General features: G+C 44.4%; 1 protein-coding gene across 1 annotated transcript in view; it reads right to left on the reverse strand.

The window, feature by feature from the left end:
- Window positions 1-2,376: 2,376 nt before the first annotated feature.
- Window positions 2,377-22,768, reverse strand: part of LOC310795237 (metalloprotease TIKI1-like) — a gene marked incomplete at its 5' end in the record, with an annotated part of 57,283 nt that continues 36,891 nt past the window's right edge. The window contains 3 exons of the mRNA XM_083657300.1: window positions 2,377-2,956; window positions 13,643-13,936; window positions 20,666-20,756. Coding sequence (XP_083513426.1) covers window positions 2,749-2,956; window positions 13,643-13,936; window positions 20,666-20,756 — 593 coding nt within the window. The 3' untranslated portion in view covers window positions 2,377-2,748. The remainder of the gene's footprint in view (window positions 2,957-13,642; window positions 13,937-20,665; window positions 20,757-22,768) is intronic.

The raw sequence follows: 22,768 nt of genomic DNA on the forward strand, positions 1-22,768 counted from the left end.
TAACTAATCAATGACATAAAAGTAAACTGCACCCTCAGGTACTCTTACACTGATATCATATAGGCTACAGTCTATCATTATTCTGTGATGTTCAATGCAAGGTCCATTACCAATAGTAGTTTTTTTAAGTGTTATTTTTGTTTGTTTGTTTGTGTGTTTGTTTTTTCCTGCGGCGAATTTTCCTCGTTGTGATGTAAGCACTCAAACTAAATTTTGCAAGGAGATACCAGATGTACCATATTAATAAAAAAAGAAAGAATTAGACACTCATTCTCATTACGTTTTCCAACTGCTCTTTGATGGCATCTTTACATTTACATAGACAACTATGCAGTCTTATTTTTATGTTCTTACCGTAATATGATTCTTACAGTTTGTCTTTTTAAAATAATTGAACAACAAGCCTACACCAAAATCCACAACATCTTCCAACTCACCGAAAACACTCCTAAATCAAAGCAGCAAACTAACAAGTCAACTGGCTTTCCCTTCCTGTTGATATAACAAATCAATTAGCTCTCATTTCCTGTACATCTGAAGAATCAATTAGCTCTGGTTTCCTGTTTGTTTCCTGCAGGATCAACATTCCCTGGCGGAGCAGCAGCCTTGTTTGTGGCAGCCCACATACACACATCAAACCGCTTCTAAAAGCTGCCTTATCACAGCACGTGAACCTCACATAAACACACCATCAACACTGGGTCAAGGCAGGACATGTGTGTTTGTGTGTCTGACTATGTGTACGTGTGTGTGTGTGTGTGTGTGTCTGTGTGTGTGTGTTCGTGTGTGTGTGTGTGTGTGTGTGTGTGTGTGTGTGTGTGTGAGGTCTGGTACAGTAGGTGGGTACGGGATCGGGTGTCTGGGTAGAGGTAAAAGCACTCGCCTACCACCTTTATGCGGTTACCTTTTCAGGTGTTTCAGGTGACTCAGCTTCTTCTTCTTCTGCTCCTCCTTCAACCATGTGCCATCCACACATAGTACGCCCCCCTGAGGCTGTAATGGACCTTCAGCCTGCGGATCACATTTGGTGAAACTATCAAGCGTTTATCAATGGCTAAATCACTTCGCTAATTTGGATGTGAAACAACAGTGGGTACTAATTTCTACTAATAAGTACTAAATATGAATTCATATTTGACTAAGCACCAAAAATGCTTCATACTTTTCCAGTGTCCAAAATGTGTCAAGACCTGACAATGATCAAATTAATTTCCCAGACCTGAGTAGAAAGTGAATTCCCGTTGATTTTTATGTGTCACAAAGTACATCAAAATCAGATTTTAATCTAGATAAATATTTTATTGTTTTCAACTTTATAGCAAAAAAATATTACAATCACCTCATGCCACATAAGTGAAATGCAAATGACAGAAGACCTGAAAGAATTACGCTGTGTGTGGAATAGCATTATGTATTTGAAACTGAATGTACTTGAAAACACATTTGAAACCATAGATACATATTTGGACATCACAGTGACTGCAAAATAAACACTGGGAGTGATTTATGTGACCTACAACTATAGTTAAATAAATTAAACAAATAATCTCTATGTGAAAAAAAAAAAAAAAATTCTTTCAGGAAACACATACAGCAAAACCACTGATAACACTGATACATAAACAATACAATCATCTCTCCCTTCCAAACATTTCACCTCAGAGAGACACGTGACACGGGCTATGGTGGTTAGTTCCTGATTTCTTTTTCAAAAAAATATACTGCATATCTATTTATATATATATATAAACAACAACAACAACAACAACAACAAATCTTTTGATAATTTTCTTTTTTTAGATTTCTAAAATACATCTATAATATGTAGAAACAGTATGTACAATTTCCCCCCCACAGTATTACGCAACGCTAAACAAATTCTTCTGAAAAGGGAAGAATAAATTAAGGTTGGAAGAGAAAACCTCTGTTTGCGAGGGCAGGGGATTAAGAGCTGATAGAGTCTGTCATAAACGCATACACACACACCTACACACGCACACACACACATACACACACACACCTACACACACGCACGCACGCACACACACCAACACGCACACACAAATGACATACAGTAACGATGCAGTTGTGAGTATTGACGGTATTTGACATTCCTTGACGCTTTCTTAATGTTTGAACTAAACTAAAGTCTATTCAGTCTACAGTCGGTTCAGTGAGATGGCACCTTCTCAGAGACATTGGATGTTGAATGATGGACCGTCTGTCACAACATCAGAGCGTGTAAGGGTCCATAATGTCCAATAAAAACTCCTCCGCTTGCCTTTGACGTGTCTCTCACGCTGTACGCTCGCTCCGGGTTTTTGCGTGCGCGTCTGATCGAAACCGCATGAAACCTCGTGCTCGGCGTTCCAACAAAGCCGCACGTTATTATAAAACTCCATGTTCATTGGGACCTCATGTTCTATTGACGCCATTTAACCCCGATGACACCAGCAATCCGTGGAGTTCGACTGTAGAGTGGCACTTCTGGTTAGACTCAAATTCCATGTTCTTAACCTCACGAGACATTTTTATGTTAATGCATGTTGTATTGTGAACGGACAATGTGACCTAGGATTCCATAAAACCAGCTCCAGCTGCAGCAGAGCACGCAAGAGTCTTTCAACAACTCCGGGTGCCCCATTACTCTCCGCTAAGATCTCTTCTAGATCTCGTGATCCCGTGATCAGACCCAATTATGACACCTCGTTAATTTGTGGAACAAGTCCTCTGCCATCGGGCGAGAACCTAGAGCAGCACGGTCCACGTCTGTCGGAGGAGTGTCAACAACGTGCAGAGAAACGTCAGCGAGGAAGATGACGAGGAGGAGGAGGAGGTCGATGACGAAGGTGTGTGGTGGTAGTTGTAGTGGCTGTGGACTCGGTCGGGCGGCTGCACTGTGATGTAACCGTTGATGATGCGTACCAGCGGGGGAGGCGGAGACTGGACCATAGTGCTGAGGGGGGGGAGGAGAAAGGAGAGAGAGGAGGTTATTTTCAGACATCGATTTCCAGTCATTTCAGCTTCTCCAGGAGTTGTGTGTGTGTGTGTGTGTGTGTGTGTGTGTGTGTGTGTGTGTGTGTGTGTGTGTGTGTGTGTGTGTGTGTGTGTGATTGTTGCGATCAAAAATGCTTGATTTTGCAGCGGCTTTACTCAACAAATTGCAACACAATTTGCGATGTTTTTTTTCTGTAAAATTGAAAAAAGTCGTGATTCTTTTAACCACTCCCCCCCCTCTTATTTATGTCAATGCTCCCCCCCTAACTACTAACTAATGGCAACTTTTTTTTAAAGGAATGCAATTTGCGATTTTTTTCTTTCTGTAAATTTGCGGGAACTGGCAAAAATGGCAAGTTGCGTTTTTGCAGAGAAATCGTGGGGATCTTGACAAATTGCTAGCTCCTGCAAATATTGCGGAGAGCGGTTGAATTTGCATTAAAGTCCCTGGAAACCAGAAATATTTCTTTATTATTTAGCATTTTGAGTTCATCACATCACAGGAGCCTATGTTAATAAGCCACCAATTTGAACGATGATGAACGTCGCAAAGTATATAAATTTAGGTTTGACAGTCATGGCAAAAGTCATGAGAATCAATTAGTTTTTAGAGTGTATTTTCTCCTGCGGACTGTGTGGGCGTGTCCCGCCTGCAGCAGGGAAATTTCTCTCTCTCTCTCTCTCTCTCTCTGAGAGAGAGAGAGAGAGAGCGAGCAGGCAGATAGCGCTGACACACAGCACACAGAGTGGGAGGGAGACAGACACTGAGCGAGCGCTGTGGGGCAAAGAACGGACAAAAGGAGAAGGGCGGATTGCGCGCGTGTACAAAGGTTATATAGAGCTTATGACGTCATAAGATTCTGCATTTGGGCACCTCGCGCACTGCTGTCTTCAATGAGGAAGTATCTTGTAGAATCTTGTAGAAAAGTGTCGATTTTAAGGCTTTGGGTTGAAAGTAATGTATAATAATTTCGGAGGCACATAATTACTAACATAAGACCCTAAATAACATAGTTAGAACGCTTTTGTGGATTTTGGTTTCCAGGGACTTTAATTACTGCGATCGCACAAATCACAATTTCCTGGAGGGGACTGTTTTCCGTTATCACACGCGCTGCTGCTTGAGGTTTGAGCTCTGTGATTGGTCGCAACGCATTTTGAGTGCAAACCGTTTGCTTATGAAGGGAGTGACCATAGCAATAGTCACACATCTGACCCAGACGCTTGAGTGAAGGCAGACCGCCCGGCCCGGCCCGGGACGAGGGGAAGAGACCGTCTTATTTCCAGACTGATTTCCCATTTTTAACGTGTTGCATGTGTTCTATCTCTGCCCTGCTAGGCCACTGCATTGTTCATATGAAAGGAAAATCAAAGTCATAGTCTGCGGAAGTCTCCCTAGTCTCCCTTACAGTACGTTCCTATATTGTCCACAATGACCAGAGAAAAGATGGCAGGGACTACAGAAGGAAAACAATGGAAATAACAACGACGCCGTGGGCTACAGAGGAGACTTCCACGACAAAGGAAACCACTGCGAACATCGCATCGGCCAATTAAAAGAGATTTCACTGATACGTGCAACTCATTGGTCAGCTAAGCCAAACTCTCCATCTGTCTGCTCGCTCCCCTCCCCTCCCCTCCCCTCTCTCCGGGTTCACTTTCATACTCTCTATTTCGGTCTCTGTCTCTCTTTTCTCAATAAGACTATTAAAGGCAATTAAATGATTTCTGTTGCTCCGTTTGATGTCGGGCCCTGCGGCGCCCGTGTGGTTCTGACTGGGACCCGGCCAGGCAAAACAAACACACACGTTCCTGAAGTCTGGTCCGGCTGCCAACGCACTAACTACAACAGCGGGCAGAGCCACTTCACCCAGGATTACAACGCTAACTCCAGTTTGGAAGACAATTGGTAGCATGTTGGTATTTCTCTTTTTCTGGTTTCATTTTATTTCTTTATTGGGGGTTTTTCCCCTTTACAGAGTTGGTCAATGTAAAAAAAAAAAAAAATCTATGTAAAGAAAAGGAAAATAATACAAAGGGAGAATATTAAATATTGTCCCACATCCAATCTCCATCACCAAGTCTCCCTTTCGCCCCTCATCCCCTTCCTTCTCCCCACTCTGACCAAGATTTAAAAAATACATACAGTTATGAACACTGACATTGATCTGTCCACAGACAGATGGAGAAGAAAAAGAGAAAAGAAATGGGCTGAATATTAGAGAGACTTGTCACAGACAGCATTTATTGTTCAAATGAGTAACTGTGGGATATTAAAAAGTGATGATTTAAAGCCACTAAATGTGATATTCAGCACGACTAGAAGCCAGCAATCCACTACTAGGCTATACTGTGTATCAGTAGACGAGTAGGCGAGACAGGCGAGTTATATTGTTGTGAGCAGTGAAGGAAGCCACACCCCTATGTGGAGGAAACCCCAGGGGAGCACAGGGAGAACATGCAAACTCCACACAGAAAGGCTCTTTTTGACGAGCCCACCTGGGCTTAGCAGTCCGCTAAATACTGTCATGTATTTTACCCGACAAATCTGATGCTACAAACAGAATATAATGTCTGTAGGAAGGGGTGAGGGCACATGGTAATAGGGTACATTATGGCCCAGGTTAAAAGGGAAATAAGAAAATATGAAAAGTAATAAAATAGAATGTTGACAGAGACCTGATTTAAGTTTATTTTGGAATTAAATAGGGGTAGGACCAGATAAGCAGAGGCTTCATTCCTACTCCTTTTCGAACAAATACTGTTATTTTTATTGCAATTATGATTAATATTGTACATTATTGTTTTTTCCTTTTTTTGTTTTCAAATGTTTTTAATGTATTGTGTATTATTATTATACTTATTATTTTTTATATTGTCTTTTATGTTAATGTTCGAAATAAACATTCATTCATTCATTCATTCATTCATTCATTCATGTATTGGGAAAAGTGCGTTTAGACAAGAAGATATAATTATTGAGAAAATATGCATATATTATGAATTCATTCACAAAGTAAAAATATGCGAATAATTTTGCACTGTGACCGTTTGGATCTTATATTTTAGCTTGTAACTCTCTCTCTCTCTCTCTCTCCATGGTCTTTTGTTTTGATCTGTGTTGTGTATGAAATGTGCTATGGACACAGACAGGGTCTAAAGGGTTTGGAGAGCAAAGCGTCGGTCAAGGCGAGGTGTAGCCAGCCATGTTTTAACAGCCACACAAAATATATATTCTTTCCTTTTGTGAAAAGAAAACCTTTGCTGTCTCCGATCCAAGATCCCGATACAAGAACCATCCATTCAAGTATGCAACAGGAACACTATAGATACCAATGATCTTATCACAAGTTTGACACTATTCACCTTATTCGTGGACTTACGTTTCCCATGATTCTCAGCGGTTGCCGGTTGTCGACTTCCTGTTTACATTTTTTTCACTAGCAAGGACGTGTGCGCCGCTGTCAAAGAGTGGGAACGTTTGGCTTATTTGATCCGAAATGGCAAAAAATAGTAGCGTTGTGTGGTTGCATAGCGGCGATATTTTACAAAAACGAGGTGAATGTCAATTCACTCGTACTGTACGGGCTTATTTTAGCCGAAATTGCTAAAAAAAATAGTATGTGGTTGCATAGCGGCCGCTTTTGTTTTGAAGGCTAAACGTCCAAACCGGAACTCTTATTATTTGGTCATTGAACGGAGCTTTAGCGGTCTCTCTCTTTCAAGATTCAAGATATCTCCGTTGTACAATTATGCACGTGCGAAATTATTGTGCTGGGGGGGCTCCATTATAAGACATAGGTAGGTACAAAGTCACAACAATTATTATGATTATTTTCAGTCTCTTTCGCTTATGAACGGTCCTGGGCGGAAACAGGCAACCGACAGCTGGAAACAGGGTGGGAGGGTGTCATGGAAGCGCCCACGGTCTCATCAGGAAACTCGTGAATAGCTTCCCATTAAATTAAGAACAGTAATAGTTCAGAAGCTGTTCTTCAGTATACAAAAGTGCCAAAGCCTTTCCCTGTAGAACAAGTGCTTTGTGGAGAAAAACTCAACTGAATGGGTCAGATAATGATCTCATAACTGTGATGAAAGAGACAAACACATCTGCACCTTTCATTCAGTGTCCAAACATTTCACATCACGATGTCCACATCAACCTCAAAGTGAAGTGTTTTCATCACTGGCATAAGCTCGCAGTTCATATTGACTTTACTTTGATTGGCGCTGGCGAGCTACAATGCCTGCAGCTCTTGGCTTTAGTTCATAGATGGATGTTAAAGCTGACCATTATTTCAGATAACGTGGAGAACAGATATTTGAGGCGTCCTTTTAGCTTTATTTCTGTCAATAAGAAGGCCGTTTGAGAAGTCTTTTTTTGAAGCAGGTTTATTTGGGTAGAGCTGTACTACACAAAGCTGCCAGCAGGTTTATTTGGGTAGAGCTGTACTACACAAAGCTGCCAGTGAGGGCCTGGGAAGGCAGGAGGAAATCAGGTGTGACGCGTCGTGTGTGTTGTGTGGCCATGCATCAAAGACAGCAGAGAATTACAGCAGTGTAGTCTCTCTCTCTCTCATACACACACACACACACACACACACACACACACACACACACACACACACACACACACACACACACACACCCTCACTTCTCTCTTTGGATCTGTGTTTTCTCCCACGCTCTCTCTCCCCTCTCTGTCTGTCACTTTGCTGTTGAAAGAAGTAGGCCTGGGAGGAGACCTCACCCTACAGTCAACTCCTTGAACATGTTGAATATTAATATTAAAGTCATAGCTTGTCAGACATTAAAATATACAAGCGAAGACGTGCACCACGCACGCTTTGGAGCATTATGTACACACACACACACACACACACACACACACACACACACACACACACACACACACACACACACACACACACACACACACACACACACACACACACACACACACACACACACACTTTGGAGCATATGTACACACACACACACACACACACATGCTTTGGAGCATATGTACACACACAGCTCCTTTCCTTTTGGGAGGAAAAGAAAAGAAAACACATTTGCAGACATAATGTATACAAACATGCTCACAAACCCTGTCTGTTCCTGTGGAAACACGCTGCATGGTTAGATTTCTCAAACATTTAACCCTTTTTAACCCTGCTTGTGTGTGTGTGTGTGTGTGTGTGTGTGTGTATGTGTGTGTGTGATAAGTTGATCCCAGAGCCGTATATATAGAAGAGTCGCGACATCTCCATTCACTCCAATGGACCAGTTTTTTTACTCTCAAGAGTTCCAGGAGGTAAGGTCCTGGATTAAGCAGCACTGTCGAGTTGCAGCAAAATAGACAGTTTGTGTTGTACTCTGAAAGGGTTTTTCATCCCTTGAATCAAATTGTACATTATCAGCTTTATTTTAGCATGCAAAAGTAGCGCGAGACCCATTCCCGGCTGTTCATTGGCTAATGAGTCTCGCATTTTGGTCCTCCTCTGACACCACTCTCTCTTTAGAGGACACTACCGGTAGTTGATCCTAAAGACATTTTTTCAGCTAAGTGAAAGAGAAATGGAAAGAAATAGTGAGAAATAGAACAATAGATGCAAACTATAGATCTGTGTTGTTTGTTTTTTGTACTATAGGGGAATGTAAACCTCACATCACCAAAAAGTCTGAAAATATTATTTTTCAGCTTCAGCAATACAGAAGCACACATATTATTATCACATTTGTATTGCCGGGGTGGGGTGGGGTGGGGGGTGGTATTTACTCTCTGCACTCTCTCAAATTATTGTGTCCAAATGATCTTTGGGAGTAAAAACAAAATTCCCTCACTGGTCATCATGCGCTTTTCAGAAGATGTACTCTATATGGATTTGCCCATGCATTCTGGAGCCATAAAACCGTCCTACTCAGAATATTAAAATAGAGAGAGATTGAAGAAATGTGTTTAGGTGAGAGCAACAATACTGCTGACCTCGTCACTTTTACTGCGAAGCCTGAAAAATAAAAATAAATCCCTCGTTAAATCCCTCACATTTTGAGTAATGCTTTACAGCTTCACTATTACGTCATCTTAACATAAAAACGAGTATTTTGATACAATGTTTGCTGCTTCGTTTGTTGAAACACCTTTTTCTCTTCCAACGTGCATCAGTCAGGCTATTTACTTGTTTAAATGACATTAGTGTGACATTTTTATTTTGTTTTGGCTGGCCTGACACTAACTGCACCTAGGACAGCCGTGAGAAGAGAAAGCCTGCAGCAGCGGTGGAGAAACGCCGGTTGAGACAGAGTGCGATCTAAAAGTTTAAAAGTGATGCTGCTGCTGCTGCTGCCCCCTGCTGCTTTCCTGGGTAACAAACACACGTGTACTAGTGGGACTTCTGATGTAAAAAAGGTATAGAGACACTGCGTAACGCGTCATCATTCAGAAGCCACGCCCAAGACGGGGGAAAACAGAACCACCCCCTCCAATCCTGACGTTCTCCTATGTCACGTGCATGGTTGCGTGTTGCACAAAAAGATCGTATATACGGAAGATGAACACTCCAAAACTTACTTCCTTGACAGCTAGATCCACATTTTTCTTCTCGCCAATTCTCAATGGCTTCCTTGTTTTTCTCAGGAGTACAAAAAAACGTTAACTTGCGATTTTTTTACATTTGTTGTCTGCGCAGCCCCACCACACAACAGCTTTTAGCTATGTTTAATTCAAGGAAAATGACGCTGGTGTGTGGAAATGAACGGAGCTTTTCCCCCGTGATGGGCGTGGCCTATTTCATGCAGTGTCTCTATAATGTTCCTCCTCCCGTGTTTTATTAGACCAGAAACACGCAGGAGGCTTCATCAGGTATTGACATGAAGATCATCCAGATCAGACTAGTCTACACACATTTATAGCAGTTACACTTTCCATAGGCTGCCAGTCTGTGTCAGTTACACTTTCCATAGGCTGCCAGCCTGTGTCAGTTAAACTTTCCATAGGCTGCCAGTCTGTGTCAGTTACACTTTCCATAGGCTGCCAGTCTGTGTCAGTTACACTTTCCATAGGCTGCCAGCCTGTGTCAGTTAAACTTTCCATAGGCTGCCAGTCTGTGTCAGTTACACTTTCCATAGGCTGCCAGCCTGTGTCAGTTAAACTTTCCATAGGCTGCCAGTCTGTGTCAGTTACACTTTCCATAGGCTGCCAGTCTGTGTCAGTTACACTTTCCATAGGCTGCCAGTCTGTGTCAGTTACACTTTCCATAGGCTGCCAGTCTGTGTCAGTTAAACTTTCCATAGGCTGCCAGTCTGTGTCAGTTACACTTTCCATAGGCTGCCAGTCTGTGTCAGTTACACTTTCCATAGGCTGCCAGTCTGTGTCAGTTAAACTTTCCATAGGCTGCCAGTCTGTGTCAGTTAAACTTTCCATAGGCTGCCAGCCTGTGTCAGTTAAACTTTCCATAGGCTGCCAGTCTGTGTCAGTTAAACTTTCCATAGGCTGCCAGTCTGTGTCAGTTAAACTTTCCATAGGCTGCCAGCCTGTGTCAGTTAAACTTTCCATAGGCTGCCAGTCTGTGTCAGTTAAACTTTCCATAGGCTGCCAGTCTGTGTCAGTTAAACTTTCCATAGGCTGCCAGTCTGTGTCAGTTAAACTTTCCATAGGCTGCCAGTCTGTGTCAGTTAAACTTTCCATAGGCTGCCAGCCTGTGTCAGTTAAACTTTCCATAGGCTGCCAGTCTGTGTCAGTTAAACTTTCCATAGGCTGCCAGTCTGTGGCTGCAAAAAACATCCACAACCCCCACCCCGCGCCTCATATCTAATACTTTTTTGGAATGCCTTTGGCTGTAGGTGTACCAAATGATACGCTTTTATCACAGAATGCACAATTGTTATGCTTAACTGCCCCACTAAAAGAGAGCAGTTTCAGCACAGCAGGTTTCAGCACAGCAGACCACATCACCTTGAGAGCAGGTGCCTGAAAGGTGAGCTTGCTTTGCCGGCCGGTTAGTCCCTGCCCGGAGCTACTGGGAGGCCCAAACCCAAACCGGATGCTCATAGGATTTCCCAGCTGCTGTTCTCACATCCAAGACTCGTAGCAGCAGGCTGCAGCCAGCTGGGTCCTACAGCCTGTGTGTTGCTGTGTGCAGGCTGCAGCCAGCTGGGTCCTACAGCCTGTTGTGTTGCTGTGTGTTGCAGGCTGCAGCCAGCTGGGTCCTACAGCCTGTGTGTTGCTGTGTGTTGCAGGCTGCATCCAGCTGGGTCCTACAGCCTGTGTGTTGCAGGCTGCAGCCAGCTGGGCCCTACAGCCTGTGTGTTGCAGGCTGCAGCCAGCTGGGCCCTACAGCCTGTGTGTTGCAGGCTGCAGCCAGCTGGGTCCTACAGCCTGTGTGTTGCAGGCTGCAGCCAGCTGGGTCCTACAGCCTGTGTGTTGCAGGCTGCAGCCAGCTGGGTCCTACAGCCTGTGTGTTGCTGTGTGCAGGCTGCAGCCAGCTGGGCCCTACAGCCTGTGTGTTGCAGGCTGCAGCCAGCTGGGTCCTACAGCCTGTGTGTTGCTGTGTGCAGGCTGCAGCCAGCTGGGTCCTACAGCCTGTGTGTTGCTGTGTGCAGGCTGCAGCCAGCTGGGTCCTACAGCCTGTGTGTGTTGCTGTGTGCAGCCAGCTGGGTCCTACAGCCTGTGTGTTGCTGTGTGCAGGCTGCAGCCAGCTGGGCCCTACAGCCTGTGTGTTGCAGGCTGCAGCCAGCTGGGTCCTACAGCCTGTGTGTTGCTGTGTGTTGCAGGCTGCAGCCAGCTGGGTCCTACAGCCTGTGTGTTGCTGTGTGCAGGCTGCAGCCAGCTGGGCCCTACAGCCTGTGTGTTGCAGGCTGCAGCCAGCTGGGTCCTACAGCCTGTGTGTGTTGCTGTGTGCAGCCAGCTGGGTCCTACAGCCTGTGTGTTGCTGTGTGTTGCAGGCTGCAGCCAGCTGGGCCCTACAGCCTGTTGTGTTGCTGTGTGCAGGCTGCAGCCAGCTGGGTCCTACAGCCTGTGTGTTGCTGTGTGTTGCAGGCTGCAGCCAGCTGGGCCCTACAGCCTGTTGTGTTGCTGTGTGTTGCAGGCTGCAGCCAGCTGGGTCCTACAGCCTGTTGTGTTGCAGGCTGCAGCCAGCTGGGTCCTACAGCCTGTGTGTTGCTGTGTGCAGGCTGCAGCCAGCTGGGTCCTACAGCCTGTGTGTTGCTGTGTGTTGCAGGCTGCAGCCAGCTGGGTCCTACAGCCTGTTGTGTTGCAGGCTGCAGCCAGCTGGGTCCTACAGCCTGTGTGTTGCTGTGTGCAGGCTGCAGCCAGCTGGGCCCTACAGCCTGTGTGTTGCTGTGTGCAGCCAGCTGGGCCCTACAGCCTGTGTGTTGCTGTGTGCAGCCAGCTGGGTCCTACAGCCTGTGTGTTGCTGTGTGCAGCCAGCTGGGCCTACAGCCTGTGTGTTGCAGACGAGTAGGGCGATGTGATACGCTAGCTGTCTTAGCCTGCAGCACAACACCAGGCAGTGTCAGTTTGAGTCTGTACAGTGCCAAAGAGTTGGTACTTGGTACTTGTTGAGCCGTATAGTCTATCCACCTTATTTTTGAATGCCCCACTGTAAAAAAATAATTGTGGGTACAAGGTCCGGTTTAACGTGACTTAAGGTCCTTACACACCGAGCACGTTTTTTTCGTGCAATTAATTCGCACGGCAATAATATTTTCCGAACCTATATCAGTCAATGCAACCGTGCATACCAACGGCGAAGTTTCGCCAAGCGTTATTGCGGTGTTTATTTTTTCGAACCATGGTCGATTTTTCAGAAGTTCGCTTCCGACGTGTACACATCTGTGGCTGTGATTGACAGGTGGGTCAAAACTCGCATCGCAATTTCGTGCCGTATATTCGCATCGCTCTTGATGTGTAAGGACCTTTATTGTTGCATCTTGCCATTTCCTTTGTAATACTCTTTGGCTGCAGACCCGAATTATAAACCGGAAACTGGAGTACGTTATAAAAGTTATAAATATAGTCACGTTATAAACAACTAACCAACGCTGAGGGTCCGTATGGAAACAGTGTTACTCGAAATGGTTCAAAGTGAAATCAATTTGGTCATTCAGTGGCGTTTTACTGCCATGTAAAGTAACTATTACGCTAGCCGTTAGCATTAGCCACAGTAGCCGACTACCCACAATGCATTACGTTATCCCAGCACCCGAACGACACGGCTGTAGAGCAGAATGGCTCTGCTGTAAAATCCTCATAGACGTTTTTTTTGGTCAAGTTAAAACCATAGACTGTAAAACAGTCTATTACACCGGAAACGGAAGAAGCACCCATCAGGCATCATGGCAGCTAGAAATGAGGTGGATAAGCCTCCCCAATAAGCAAATGTTCAAGTATCTCATGCAGGTACCATGATAAACTTTGTGCCACAGCAACACTACAATAATCTGTGCATTAATAAGGCAATCGAAGGAGACTTTTAAAAGTAACGCAACTGTTACTTTCCTGAGTAACTAAATACTTTTATTATGCAGTTATTTGTAAAGTAATTAAATTACTTTTTGAGACAGATAACTAGTAACTGTAACTAATTACACATTTGCAGTTAACTTGCCCAACACTGGTGGTCACCATCTGTCCCCCTCTTACCTCTCCTCGATGCGGACCCACAGGTCGTTGAAATGCCGGTGCCGCTGTTTCTTCTGCTTGTTCCTCCTCTTCTTCTTCATCATCCGCCTCTCGGCCTTCTCCAGCAGCGCCAGGCTGTCCGCCGGCAGCAGCATGTGGGGCAGCGGCTCCTCCTCCAGGGGGCGCCCCTGCTCCTCCTCGTGGTGGGGCAGCTCGTGGAGGAACGGCTCCAGGGGCGGAGGCTCGTCGCGGCCCCGGTCCTCGCCCCAGGGGAGACCCTCCGCCTGCGGGGAGGCGGGTCTGGACGACGATCGTCTGGAGGATGGAGAAGAGGAAAAGAGCTTTGGTCATACCTGAAGATTACATAGAATAGAATAGAATAGAACTCTACATTGGCCGAGGTATATTGCAAAAAGTATGTATAAAATCAAAATGATAAATTGTCTTTTAGTGTTAGCTCAAATGCATGTTATGGCATAGAGAGGTAAAGTGGAACGTCACTTCCTGCTTCAGCACTGTACCAGAGATTTTCATCCGCCATTTATTTTCCCATAGACATTTCGTAAAATGCTTATAAAACCAAACGGTTCAGCTAACGCTATAATCGGGAGACCATAGAACATTTCACTCGGACCAAAACAAAAAACATCGAAAAGATATTTCCTTTAAACCCGCATTTTTTTAACGTGTTGGTCCCAGTGAAATGTTATGCGATCTCTCCTGTTTCTAAATATATCTGAACCGTTTGGTTTGAACGAGTAAAACCTATTTTCATACGCATTTTACGAAATGTGTATGGGAAAATAAATGGCGGATGAAAATCTCTGGTACAGTGCTGAAGCAGGAAGTAGGCGGTCACTTTGCCTCTCTATTTGCAGATTCAGTGGAGTAGAATAGAATAGAATAGAAAATAACAGAGTAGAATAGAATAGAAAGAAATGTGTGAGGAGGACAGGGGGAGGATGAAACCAGACGTGGAGGAGAGAGGAACAAAAGAAGAACAGAGGGAATTGACGTTATATAAGAATGGGATGGTCACGGATGTTCCAATAACCAATAACCAATAACGCAATCTAATGGAAAACATCTCCAGGACTTTCTGGAAAACAAGATAATGTCCAGGAATGAGGAGAATGAGAGCGAAACCAAAATCCATCTTTTCGATGAAAAACACATTCGCTTCTTGACGAGCTACTGGCCGTCTCTAACGAGGCCGCTAACAATCAGGAACCAATCGCACGCGTGTGCGCACACAAGCACACACACACACACATATACACACACACACACACACACACACACACACACACACACACACACACACATATACACACACACACACACACGCACACACACACACACACACACACACCCACACACACACACACACAGATGACAGAGCGATAGCCACCCACGCAGCGTGCCATGCTAGACTGCACTACACGCTTCACAGCTGGAGGTACGAGTTCTGCCTTATCTCGGCCGCACTGCAACACGTCACTGGTGGCTTATGGGAAATATACGGATGTATCTATGGCACAATCTAATCTACACATGGAGGGAAACATCAGACGTAAGGCTGTTAACACACCGAGAGCGCTGCGAATATACAGCACGAAACTGCGATGCGAATATTGACCCACCTGTCAATCACAGCAACAGACGTGTACATGTCGGAGGCGAATTTCAGAAAAATCGACCTTGGTCCGAAAAAATAAACGCTCAGCGAAACGTCGCCGTTGGTACGCAGCACGGTTGCATTGACTGATTCGGAAAATATTATTGACGTGCGAATTAATCGTACGAAAAAAACCCACTCCCGATGTGTAAAAGGTCCTAACTCATACATGGGCAACATACGGCCCGCGGGCCGTATGCGGCCCGCGGGCGCCCCCTGTGTGGCCCGCGATGGAATTGCAAAAAAAAAAAAAAAAAAATTTTTTTTTTTTTTTTTTACAGTGCTCCTGAACGCAACATGCAAGATACCCACTGAATAAGTGTCCAAATGTTCATGTCATTCTGGCCAATACTCTGTTATAGCATTTCAGTCTGGAATATGGAATATCTTTCAATAATATTTATGACTAAAAGGCTAAAAGTAATCTCATGTGTAAGAAATGACTGTTCTACATTGAAGTAGAAATTTAAATAATTAACTTGTTGGTTTTGGATTTATTTAGCTTCAAGAGTGCATTTTTGTTCTTGTGTGACCCTCAACACAGGCTTTGAGAATCCCGGGCCACTTACTGATACTTATGCTTAAATTCACCCACTCATATTCTGGTTTATTTCAAGAAAAACATTTCGGCTAGTGGAAATTCTAATTGGCTGGTAACTTTAAAATCTAGCAGCCATATTGGCAGGTGGTGAAAAAAGTTAATTTCAAGCCCTGCAGGGAGAGCAGGTGGTGACATAGGAGTGAAAAAAGGATCAAATATTGGTGGTTAAGACTGAATAATGGCATCACAATTGTTCATTTAAAATGAGTTATTCCTCTAAACCTGGCTTCAAATGCCCCAAATTCTTCGCGCTGGCGCCGTTCAGCCCTCAGCAAAATCTGGTAGCGAGGACATTTTTTTGTGGCCCTCTCTATCATCAAAGTTGCCCATCCATGGGTTACGGCATGACAATATTTGTTCGGCCCCCGGCAACAATCTGGGTTTCTCATGTGGCCCCCCATGAAAAATAGTTGCCCACCCCTGTCCTAACTGATGCATCTATGGTACAAGCTACATGGAGGAAAACAGCAGACTGACTAAGAGACATCATCAACAACAACATCCAGACGTACCATCCCCACAAAACTGTTCCAGCAGAAACATATTGTCACATATGTTTTGGTGTGTGGTCAAAACCAAGGTGGTCTTGTTGCTTCAGTGGACTCATGTCGACGAGCACAGTGAGGCCTGCTATATATCAATTAAGCCTATGAGGAATATTCGATCCGCGCGCGCACACACGCACGCACACGCGCACACGCACGCACGCACGCACGCACGCACGCACCCACGCACACACACACACACACACACACACACACACACACACACACACACACACACACACACACACACACACACACACATTTAGGTCCATTTTCAATTAAGCGGTTTACTCCACGCGGTTGAGGAACCCATGATGGGACACAGTGGAATATGCTGAAGTTTTAGCTAACCTGTTCACATCTATGTTCGCAATGGCATCCCGAGTATCATCACACTATTATGGGATGCGATGCGAACAGTTGTATTATGGGATGTGCGTCTCCCAGGCAACGACACACGTTGACACATTTTGGAACAGCGCTGCACGCTGGCACAATGCTCCTAAAAGCAAAATGCTTATTGTTTTGAATGATTTGGCATCTTCTATTACTGTCAACACCCGTATTGTTGTTGTAATAATATGCCATAAAGGTTTATTGAAATTTTGGGGAGAGCAGATTTTTTTCTTTTTCTTTTTTTCAATTCTTTTTCTGGCCTGGCGGGGGCGCCGTTGGCCTGGCGCGCCCGCCAGGCCTGTAGAATGGTAGGGGAAACACTGCGACACCCATGCAGAAATGTAAGATCTAACTGTTCCTACATTATTGCTCATATAAAAGCACCAAAGGGGATTTTAATAGAACATTTGTTTGTGTTTGCCTTTTATAAAGCGTTTGGGTGGACTCTGGTTTTACACTGTGATGCTGCCAAGTCAAAGTGTACAACACCCATTCAGAATGTTGCACATGACATATACACACAGTTGAAAGCAAGACGAACACTGGAGGTAGGTCTACAATCTAGGGGTGGGCGATACCGCAAAAACTGGCTTGGATCCGATACAAAGCAATACCAGGGCCAGTCTACAACCCAAAAGATCTGCTGCATTTTAGATGATCTTTTGTTCCAACATACATTTACACTTACAAAATGTAATAGCATTAGGTAACTGTTTCTCTTTTTTTCTGTATATATCAGTGGTCCTCAAAGTGGGGTCCGGGGACCTCCAGGGGTCCTTGTGGGGGTTCCAGGGGGTCCCCAGCAAAAAGGGGAATACTTCATTTTCACTATAATTCCATCTATAAGTAACACAATGAGTCAATGACAGAAGGCATGAATATTTTGGTCATGGGTTTCATACACTTTCTGCAATACACTAAATCATCTAAAAGCATAAATCATATCAGGCCCTGGGACAAAATCATCTCAAATGGGGGTCCGTGGTCTAATTTGGGTCAGTTTAGGGGTCCTTGACGTGAAAACATTTGAGAACCACTGTATTATATTTAAAATATTTGGTATATTTGTAACCAAAGATTCTGCCCCTGGGAGAAAAACAACAGCGTTCTGGATCTGCTTATTTATTTGTCCTTCTGTGATCACCAATATCAACATCAGAACGAGCCCCTTATGTGATTAGCCGATTACTAAATTAACTTAACTTAATATCCACATCAAAACGAGCCCCTTATGTGATTAGCCGATTACTAACTTAACTTAACTTAATATCCACATCAAAACGAGCCCCTTATGTGATTAGCCGATTACTAACTTAACTTAACTTAATATCCACATCAAAACGAGCCCCTTATGTGATTACCCGATTACTAACTTCACTTCACTTAACTTAACTTAATATCCACATCAGAACGAGCCCCTTATGTGATTACCTGATTACTAACTTCACTTAACTTAACTTAACTAAACTTAATATCCACATCAAAACAAGCCCCCTTATGTGATTACCCGATTACTAACTTAACTTAACTTAATATCCACATCAAAACGAGCCCCTTATGTGATTACCTGATTACTAACTTCACTTAACTTAACTTAACTAAACTTAATATCCACATCAAAACAAGCCCCCTTATGTGATTACCCGATTACTAACTTAACTTAACTAAACTTAATATCCACATCAAAACAAGCCCCTTATGTGATTACCCAATTACTAACTTCACTTAACTTAATATCCACATCAAAACAAGCCCCTTATGTGATTACCCGATTACTAACTTCACTTAACTTAACTTACGTTAATATCCACATCAAAACGAGCCCCTCGATTAGCCGATTAGTAGTTCTGTCTCAGGAAAGAAACAAGAAGATAACTCTGCCGTAATATTGCCAATATCAACAGTGCAGGTAAATGAATCAAACTAATTGGATAACCAGCTGATGACACAATATTCACCTTTAGGGAGACATGGAGACAGAGTGAGCGCTCAACAGGAGAACCACTGAAAGGATAATTACCGACTGTGGCGTTTGATTATTTGCAGGCAACACATTTCTCACGAGCCGGGCTGCGGCAGAACCTCCACATCTGTTTTGGGTTCTGCAGGATGAAATTAGACCAGCTATGGAGTTGCACTTACTTGGAAAATGATTTCCCATTTGAAACGCAGCCGGTGAAAAAAGATCTATAGATCGGTGTCAGGGCCGCGAGGCAGCGGTTTGCACTGTGAAATGTGTCCGTTCATGCAACCTTACACCCATTTAAGTGATCAAATATGGTGCCTACCGATTTTACAGACGGGTGTTTTCAGAAGAAATCATAATGTGTAACAACTTTGTGGCGAAATAGAATCCTCTCGGCCTCGTTGTCTCCATCGCTCATCTCTCGCTCTCTCCTCCGTCTTCTTCCCCCTCTCTCTCGGTTATTCTTTGAAGAATCACTCCCTGAACATGAATATGTCTTCACCTTGTTACGGCATTAGTATTCATTTGCCCATCAGGCGAGGCTTTAGGACAAAGTCAGATTTGTGTCATGTGATTAGGACAAAGTCAGATTTGTGTCATGTGATTAGGACAAAGTCAGATTTGTGTCATGTGATTAGGACAAAGTCAGATTTGTGTCATGTGATTAGGACAGTCAGATTTGTGTCATGTGATTAGGACAGTCAGATTTGTGTCATGTGATTAGGACAGTCAGATTTGTGTCATGTGATTAGGACAGTCAGATTTGTGTCATGTGATTAGGACAGTCAGATTTGTGTCATGTGATTAGGACAGTCAGATTTGTGTCATGTGATTAGGACAGTCAGATTTGTGTCATGTGATTAGGACACAGTCAGATTTGTGTCATGTGATTAGGACAGTCAGATTTGTGTCATGTGATTAGGACAGTCAGATTTGTGTCATGTGATTCATGATTCTGATTTGTCTTTTCTGCCTCCATCTTTCTCTCCCTTCTCTTTTGAGTGCTACGACCGTTCCCCCCACATTAGATTCCACAGCACTGCTCTGAACTACTGGCTCTAAGAGTGCCATGGCTTTGGTTTAACTTGGCTTTAAGAGTGCCATGGCTTTGGTTTAACTTGACTTTAAGAGTGGCATGGCTTTGGTTTAACTTGACATTAAGAGTGCCATGGTTTTGGTTTAACTTGGCTTTAAGAGTGCCATGGTTTTGGTTTAACTTGACTTTAAGAGTGCCATGGCTTTGGTTTAACTTGGCTTTAAGAGTGCCATGGTTTTGGTTTAACTCGGCTCTAAGAGTGCCATGGTTTTGGTTTAACTTGGCTTTAAGAGTGCCATGGCTTTGTTTTAACTTGGCTTTAAGAGTGCCATGGCTTTGGTTTGACTTGGCTTTAAGAGTGCCATGGCTTTGGTTTAACTTGGCTTTAAGAGTGACATGGTTTTGGTTTAACTCGGCTCTAAGAGTGCCATGGCTTTGGTTTAACTTGGCTTTAAGAGTGCCATGGCTTTGTTTTAACTTGGCTTTAAGAGTGCCATGGCTTTGGTTTGACTTGGCTTTAAGAGTGCCATGGCTTTGGTTTAACTTGGCTTTAAGAGTGACATGGCTTTGGTTGAACTTGTTTATCACTTCAAGACACAGCTCCCCACATCCGAAGAACTAGTGAAAATTGCAGCTTTCCGTTACCGTGACGAAAACTGTTTATTTTGTGGCAGCCTTATCAAAAATAAGCAATTTTATTGAAGCAGTTTGCGGAATTTCAAGGATTTTTTGGGCAGTTAAGTCAAGGAACAATAGAAGACTTAACAGAAATGACTGTTGATTGGCAAAACTAAATCAATAAATTGTGATCAGCATATCTACCTGTTGATGGGCTGGCCAGCAGGAGTGTGCTCCACCTCGTACCCCTGACCACGCAGGACATCAATGACCGTATTGTTGCCAAGAAAGTGACCTGCAAGAAAGCAAAAAAACACACAGGTCAACCCAGACTGTCCCTCACACACACACACACACACACACACACACACACACACACACACACACACACACACACACACACACACACACACACACACACACACACACACACACACACACACACAGGGGCCGTAGTGTCACAGGATGGTGGTGAAGTTTAAGTACAGTTTGAGTGGTTTGGTCTTTTCTCAGAGGGAAACTTGACAATGGACGGCTGTCTGTGCCGGAAAAAGCAGGCTGGAAAGTCTGAGCGGGAGCACTTTCAAACTGGAGACAGGTGGAGGGAGAGAAGAAGAGAACGTTGTGAGTTTAGTGAGACGTCGCCTAAGTGAAGCCCTGAAGTAGCCACGGAGGGACCCAAGAGGCTCCCCTGATGTCCCTGTCCTCCATAAGTAGTGCAGCTGCTGAAGACAATTCCTTCTTGAAGGACAAACTCGAGCTAAGCTGGCGCTTGTAACACGATGCACTCTCAAGCTAAGTGGCTGCCAGGCTCTTTCATGCATCTTCTATTAGCAGAGAAGAGAACATTGAATTTTCCAGACATTTCCTCTTTGCGGAAAATGGAGCATTACTGCAGAAATTATCCAGAAATATGACTTAGATTACATTGGAAACAGTGCTTTTCTGTAAATCATGAACCGTTTAGCCGTTTAGAAAGTCCTCCCAGCCCGCGCATCTGTTCTGCAGAACTTGCAGAGAGAAGTGCAAATGTGATGCATGTAAAACGTGTGAGGAGAAGTTATGAAAATGAACCAACTGTGTGTCTGGAGATAGTGGCATTCACACACATTCACACACCATCACGCAGGGTGCTGGCACAATAAGCATCAGGAGCAATTTGGGGTTCAGTATCTCGCCCAAGGACACTTCGACATGCAGACTGGAGGAGGCGGGGATCGAACCACCGTCCTTCTGATAAGCGGGACAACCCGCTCTACCTCCTGAGCTACAGCCGCACCCCCATGCCTCCTCCAGCCCATTGACTGTATATAAATATGGAAACCATGTCAGCTCCCAGAAAGTGAAGACAAACCATCTCGATCGTGCTCTGGTATCCACCTCATGTTCCAACACAGGGGTCAGCCAGTTACTTCCTGTTGTGTTGACACTTCCTGTGTGACAGTACAGTACTATAGTGAGCAGGTAAAACAGACGGTGTTCTGAACAGGAAGTCATGACACAACTGGGTCAAGTGGGCGGGGCTACATAAGGTGAATAGGTCATAAATCCCGCCCCCTCCATGTTAGCAGACGGATCATGAGCCAAACTTAAAAAAAAAAAAATCGGGGAGGTACGGTGGTGCAGTGGTAAGCACTATCGCCTCACAGCTCGAAGGTCGTGGGTTCGATTCCCACCTGGGCCGATGTGAACACTGAAGGAATGCGTGCCCGTCCGCATGTCCTCGAGTGCCCACCACCCGGGTGGGGGTCGGCAAAATGGCCTTTCTGTGTGGAGTTTGCATGTTCTCCCCGTGCCTCCCGGGGGTCTCCTTCATATAGGAACCCCCTTCACAAAAACATGCAACATCCTGGTTGCTTATATGGTTCCTCCTCTGATCGTTAAGGGCGCCTGTTCAGAGGGAGGGGAACTGGTTGGAATAGCGTGAACCTCCCACGTGCTATGTCCTACCGGTGAAGCTTCCCCTGTCAGGTGAAAAGAAGCGGCTGACTTGACTGCCCATGTCTCGGAGGATGCATGGAATCAGTCTCGGCTCTCCCCAGATCGGCAGAGGATGGAGTAGCAACCAGGATTGAGTAATTCAAATGAGCACTAAACGGGGGATAAAAATGGGATAAAAAATCGGGAAAAAAACATAAAAAAAAAAAAAAAAAAAAAAATCGAAGTACACGTGAAATAACTTTTTCCCAACGATGGTTTCTGTCATTTTAGGTAAGTTCTTATCACGCTGATGTCACCTTGTGTAACCCCCACCCACTTGACCCGGTTGTGTTACGACTTCCTGTTTTAAAACGCCGGCTGTGTTAC

The sequence above is a fragment of the Poromitra crassiceps genome (assembly GCF_964638095.1).
Source record: "Poromitra crassiceps genome assembly, chromosome: 21".
Lineage (NCBI taxonomy): Eukaryota > Metazoa > Chordata > Actinopteri > Beryciformes > Melamphaidae > Poromitra > Poromitra crassiceps.